At 59.8% G+C, this 5,513-nt stretch overlaps 1 protein-coding gene across 1 annotated transcript in view; it reads right to left on the reverse strand.

Moving 5' to 3' along the window:
• The window catches only part of LOC105854056, a 41,922-nt gene extending 38,110 nt beyond the window's left edge, over window positions 1–3,812 (reverse strand). Inside the window, exons 1-2 of the mRNA XM_012729455.1 lie at window positions 3,615–3,812; window positions 3,265–3,387 (exon numbers count right to left, since the gene is read on the reverse strand). Coding sequence (XP_012584909.1) covers window positions 3,265–3,387; window positions 3,615–3,812 — 321 coding nt within the window. The remainder of the gene's footprint in view (window positions 1–3,264; window positions 3,388–3,614) is intronic.
• Between the last annotated feature and the right edge of the window lie 1,701 nt (window positions 3,813–5,513).

Here is a 5,513-nt window from a genome sequence, read left to right on the forward strand (position 1 = left end):
TAAATCTTTGGGAAAAAAGTGGACGGAGGCTCCAGGAGGACACCGGGCACAGACTGACAGAGGCCGCCGGCACGTGGGCAGTCTCCTCACACCCGTGGGGGAGGCTCGTACCGGAAAGACAAGGAGCAAGCGCCGCGGAGAAGGGGCCCTCGTCCCTTGGCGGGTAGAGGCGGGAGAGTCAGACCCAGAGACCCAGTAGGGTCCAGCCAGCCGCCCCGGATTTACCTGAAAGATACACAGTGCGAAGAACAGGACACAGCCCAGCGGCCACGGACGGGCGAGCTGGCCAGGAAGAGGGTCTCGATACACAGTACTGTCCAGGTGCACGAAACAGGCGCATCTGCCTTGCGCCTCGGCGGGGGTGCTGGTTGGGGGAGCCGGGCCTGGGGGCGCGTAGGGCCCAGCTGCCTCGTCCAGCGGGCGAGGGCTCCTCCCGCTTCCGCACCCCGCGGGTGGGGCACCGCGCTCCCACGGGCCCCCAGGAGGCCGGAGAGTCAGCACACAGCCCCGGGGCGCCGCGGGACGCTGGGGCGGCACTACGCGGCGGCGTCGGAGCTCGCGCCTGGACGTTCGCCTTGATAAACGGCGGACTTGGCCGAGAGCAGCCCCGGAGGGAGCGAGGGGGCAGGCGTCCGCCAAGGCCGGATTCTTCAGGGGGGCTGGGGGTGAGCGGGGGGGTCTGAGTAGAGGGGCTGAGGTAGCTTGGAGCCACGGGGAGGGGGTCCGAGCGCCCAACATTGAGGTGGCTGTAGACGCGGGCAGAGTGTTTCTGCATGGAGGTGACGTCCACATGGCAAAATCGAACTTCTAAAAACTGAAGTGACCTTGAATTACTAGTGTTACCCGCGTCTGCCACAGTAAGGTGGCCGTGAGGGTGCACCCCTGTCCTTCACCTTGCCCCTTCCTGGTGAAACTACCGGCCTTTCCTCTGGCCTCTGGTCTCACAGTGCAAATTTATTTTTGTTTTATGTGGTTCCGTTTGCTTGGTTTCTCTATAGGACACGTATGCGTAAAATCATACCATGCCCATCTCTTTCTGCTCAACTCATTTCACTCAACACAATGTCCTCAACACCCATTCATGTCACGGATGTTCTTTTTTGGTTTAAAAAAATATTTATTTATTCATACAAAACTGGGGTACAGGCCAGAAGTACAGGGGAGAGGATTCACCAGTGACAGCGGGGAGCAGAACAGGCAGATGGACGAAGTACAGTGCTGAGGGGAGCAGCGGGGAGACAGGAGGGGCCTGCCGCACCCTGGGGGTCCCTCCCTGGCTGGGGGTTGAACGCGCACTGAAGCAGCTGCAGTCAGCTTCGCAAGGCTGTGCCTGAACCATTGCGCCACAAGGGAGGGCCCTGATGGTCTCTTTTTAATGGCTATGTAATATTCCCTCGCATGGACATATAGTCCATGAATATACTATAAAGGAAATGTCCTCTGTGCGTACAAACATATCATTCACCTGCCCATGGACGTGACGTGAACTGGCCGGGCCATATGTTAGTTCAACTTTTAATCTTTTAGGAACTGCCATGAAGTTTTCCATAGTGGCTGCATTGACTTCCCACGACCTGGGCACCAACCCCCTGCCCTCCCCAGCCTTACCCATGCTTGTCTCTCGCCCTTTGGATCATTAACTCTGTGTATTTTAAATCAGACACAGTTTCTAGAAGTCATTGCTTGCTCACCCTTCCTCTTACTTACCTGTCATCTCCAGTGGGGTGAACCTCCTGGTTCACGAGGATTCAAGGAGGCGAAAAGTAGCAGACAGACTGAGACGTTCCCTTACCAGTTCTAGATTTCACGCCACACAGCCACCGGTATCTGGAACAGCAGCCAGAGTGGCCGGTGGGCACCTTGTTAGTAGCTGGGAACCCCTTTCTTGGTGACCGACTGTCCTGTAACAGCTGATCCTGTCCGTGTTTAGAGCGGACCGGACCGCTGTGGGTGGGATTTGTGTGTCTACTTTCCCTACACACCGGTGGTTCTCGGATCTGTCCTGTTGACACGTCTGGAGCACAACAAGGACGCCTACCTCGATGCCAAGCTGCTTTCCCAGGATGTTTACTGATTTAATTCTCACCGAGATGGTGGCAGTGCGGATACAGCAAAGGTTTTGCTTTTCTATTTCCAAGCCAGTGGTGGCAGCGTGAGAGGGCAGGAGGACTCGGATTTGCCCCCCTCGTGAATCACCTCGCTGGGGCGTGCTCCGGTTCTCCCGTGACCCTCGGCTAACAGTATTTCCATTACCTCTTATCAGATCTTGTTTTATTTTGTCTACAGCCCTCGCTGCTATCTTCAATTGTTTTTATTATTGCTTCCTCTCACCGTGTCTTTACGACTTGTTTTCAGTTTTACCAACAAGGGCAGAGATCTTGCTTGATTTACTTGAGGTCACACAGAATAGCGGCTCCTCTGTGTCCTGATGCCCGAACCCAGGAGTGTCGTAGGCTGCGTGCGAGAATTGACTCTGCTAGTCAGCTGGCCGTGAGGCGAGATGACCGTGGATGGCCTGGCTGAGCCCAGGGGCATCACAGGGTCCCGCCACGTGGAAGAGGGAGGCGAGAGAGGGAAATTGATGTCAGCCTCCGAAAGCCTTGGTCTGGTCCTGGTGGCTTTGAAATTGGGGAGACAGCTGGCCGCCCCGGTCTCTGAGAGACAAAGGAGGAACTTTCTCCCAGAACCTCCAGACGGAACGCTGCCCGAATGATATCCCCAGGACCCCCTGACTCCCAGAACTGTAAGACAATAAATGTGTTGTGAGCTCCCGGGCCTGTGGTCGTCTGAGACAGCAGCGACCGGAAACACCTACACGCAACCTGGTGTCCTGTAAGTGCCCAGTAAACATCTGTGAAGCGAGACAGCAGCGGCAACCTCGGGGCTCAGGACGGGAGGCCGGGGCGCAGCGCCTCAGTGCAGGTGCTGAAAGGCAGCCAGGCGCCGGGAGGGTCCTGGGGCCAGCGGTGCTGTCGGGGTCAGGACGCCCTTGGCACTGGACGTGGAATTCAGAATCGGGAAACCCAGAGCCAGTGGAAGCGGCGGGGGGCCCCTGCCCGGTGCCGTTTCTCTGCAGTGCCCACCGGCCCTCGTTTCCGCCCGCCCCCGGCCCCGGTGTCGCCGCCGGTGTTTTACTGCCTGTAGCTTTTGCAGAGTGTCACGCGGTGGAAGCCATGTGGCCTTTTAGCGCCGGATGCTGTGACTTAGGAGTGACGTTTTGGTCCTTTTTAAACACCGCGATAAAGACCTACCACTCAGCCTCACAGCTGAACACATTCGGGACATCGTCGCCCGTCCCAGGACGCTCTGTCCAGCTTCCGTGAAGGGTGTGGACACGAGGGGCGTGGACTTGCGGTGTGTAACACGGCGGTTGGACCCATGGGTGCTCTGTGAAGTGACAGCCACAACCCAGGTAACGAACACACCCATCACCCCCCATCTGGGGGGCTCGTATTCTCCTCTCAGCGAAGTCCCAGACCTTCACCTCCCCCCGCCCGGTCATTTTAAGTGAAAAGTCCATGCGTGGGAACAGCAGCTTCTCGCGCCTGCTCCCTTTGGCCTCGGGACCTCTCCTGTGTGTTCTCTATAGAGCTGTGGCGGCCTGGCGCCCTCACAGCGGGCGCCATGGGCACTGCCCTCGTGTCTGGCGTGGCATAGACATGGCCCCCATGCCCGGCATGGGGCACACGTGGCCCTGTGTCTGGCGTGGCATAGACGCTGCCCTCGTGTCTGGCGTGGTATAGACGTGGGTCCCCGTGCCCAGCGTGGGACAGACGCGGCCCTGTGTCTGGCGTGGCATAGACGCGGCCCATGTCTGGCGTGGCATAGACGCGGCCCTCATCCAGGTGGCGGGCTCGCCCTGCTGGGTGCGCGTGTTACGGGGGCCAGAATTCTGTTGCCTGTAAGGCCGAATCACATTCCTTCGCATGGATGGGCCCGCGTGTCTGTCCACCCACCTGTTGGTGGCCAGCGAGGGTCCCCACGATAAACGTCGTGTTACTGCCAGCTGGTCCCTCCTTCACTCCGCCTTGGCTATAGCCGGCCAGTGGAACCGCTGGGTCCTGGTCCACCTCAGTCTGCCCTGCGCCTGCTTCTGCAGCACAAGCTGCCGCCTGGGGCTGCGGTGGCCTGCGGAGCACCGGCCAGTGAGAAGGAAGTCCACCACCGTGGGCAGGTTCGCACAAGAAGACGGGGCTCCCCGTGTTCTTGATCCGCTGGGCCTGAAGCTGCCTCCTCCGTGTTCTGCAGACAGTGAGAGGTTATTGGAGGAAACCTGGTTGTGTTACGCTGCCGCGTAAGCCCTCGCAGGGTTTTCAGGAGACAGGCTGGGGTGCGTGGTGTGTCCGACGCTCTCCCCCTTCTGCTTGCCCCCGAGACCGCAGCTTCTCTTTCTGTGTGTCAGCTGGTGAGTGCCGGGTCCTGCGTTAAGAACACCTGCCTGTCCTCTGGGACTCCGCACATGCTGTTCCCTCCACCTGGCTCACTCACCTGCTGCTTCCTCAGGCCGACATCCTCGCCAGCAGGTTTCAGCTCCAGGTAACTTTAAAAAAAAACGATGCAACAGTTTATTTTCACATCATTTTGTGCCCTTTTCCCTCTCAGTTGTATCTCCATGGGCTTCCCATTCACAAATCCCTGAGCACCACCACCGCAGTCCCACAGTCCCGTGCAATCCCCCCTCCCGCCCTCAGGGCTCCCTGCCTGCCGCTCACCCTCCCTCCAGCACATGGGGCTGTTTAATTAATGGCCCTCTCCTGGACTCCATGGGGAGGTTTCACACGGACTCGGGCTAGGTTTGTTTGGTTCACGACATTGCCAATCCTCTCTGCATGTTGATTCTTTCATTCAACAAATATTTACAAGCAACAGACACGGCCGGTACTGGGTGTCAAATACTGAACAAGATTGACGTGGGTCCCCTTTGGGGGTAGAGGATACCAGAAAGACCTACGCACTCCAGGTAGGGCCGGTGGAAAAATAACAGGGAAGGGAACAAAGAGCCAGGGGAGGGGGCGAGCGAGGGCCGTGGCTGGAGCCGAGAGGTGGGGCGCTGCAGCCTACCGGAAGCTCCCGGGCTGGGGGAGCCTGGACCGGGTTTAGCCCAGCTCCTGGCTGGTGACACTCCCGCAGGGCCTGTGCAGCCCGCGTCGCCCAAGCAGACCCGCCCCGGCCTAGGTCCCCCAGACCCAGAGAGGGTGAGTCGCTGGCCCCAGGTCATGCCCGGGCCAGCGGTGGGAGCCCAAGCCGTGGCTCCGCCTGTGGGCAGAGGTGGCCTTTGCCACGCTCCATTCGCCAGACCTCGGATCCCTGGGGACTTGGGGTCTGCGTACAGGGCATGGGGGCGGGGTTCCCGTGTCCAGGGTCTCCAGCGGCGGGACTGCACTTTGGCTCGGGCTAGCCCCCCTGGGGAGTCCGAGGCCCCAAGGCCGGAGCAGGGCGAGCGCAGGCCACTGCAGGGGCCTGGCCGGCCCAGGTGGCAGCGGGCTGGGAGCGCGGGGCAGGGCAGGGTGGGC

Source organism: Condylura cristata, unplaced genomic scaffold, assembly GCF_000260355.1.
Source record: "Condylura cristata isolate star-nosed mole 26May11 unplaced genomic scaffold, ConCri1.0 scaffold00025, whole genome shotgun sequence".
NCBI classification, from domain to species: Eukaryota; Metazoa; Chordata; class Mammalia; order Eulipotyphla; family Talpidae; genus Condylura; species Condylura cristata.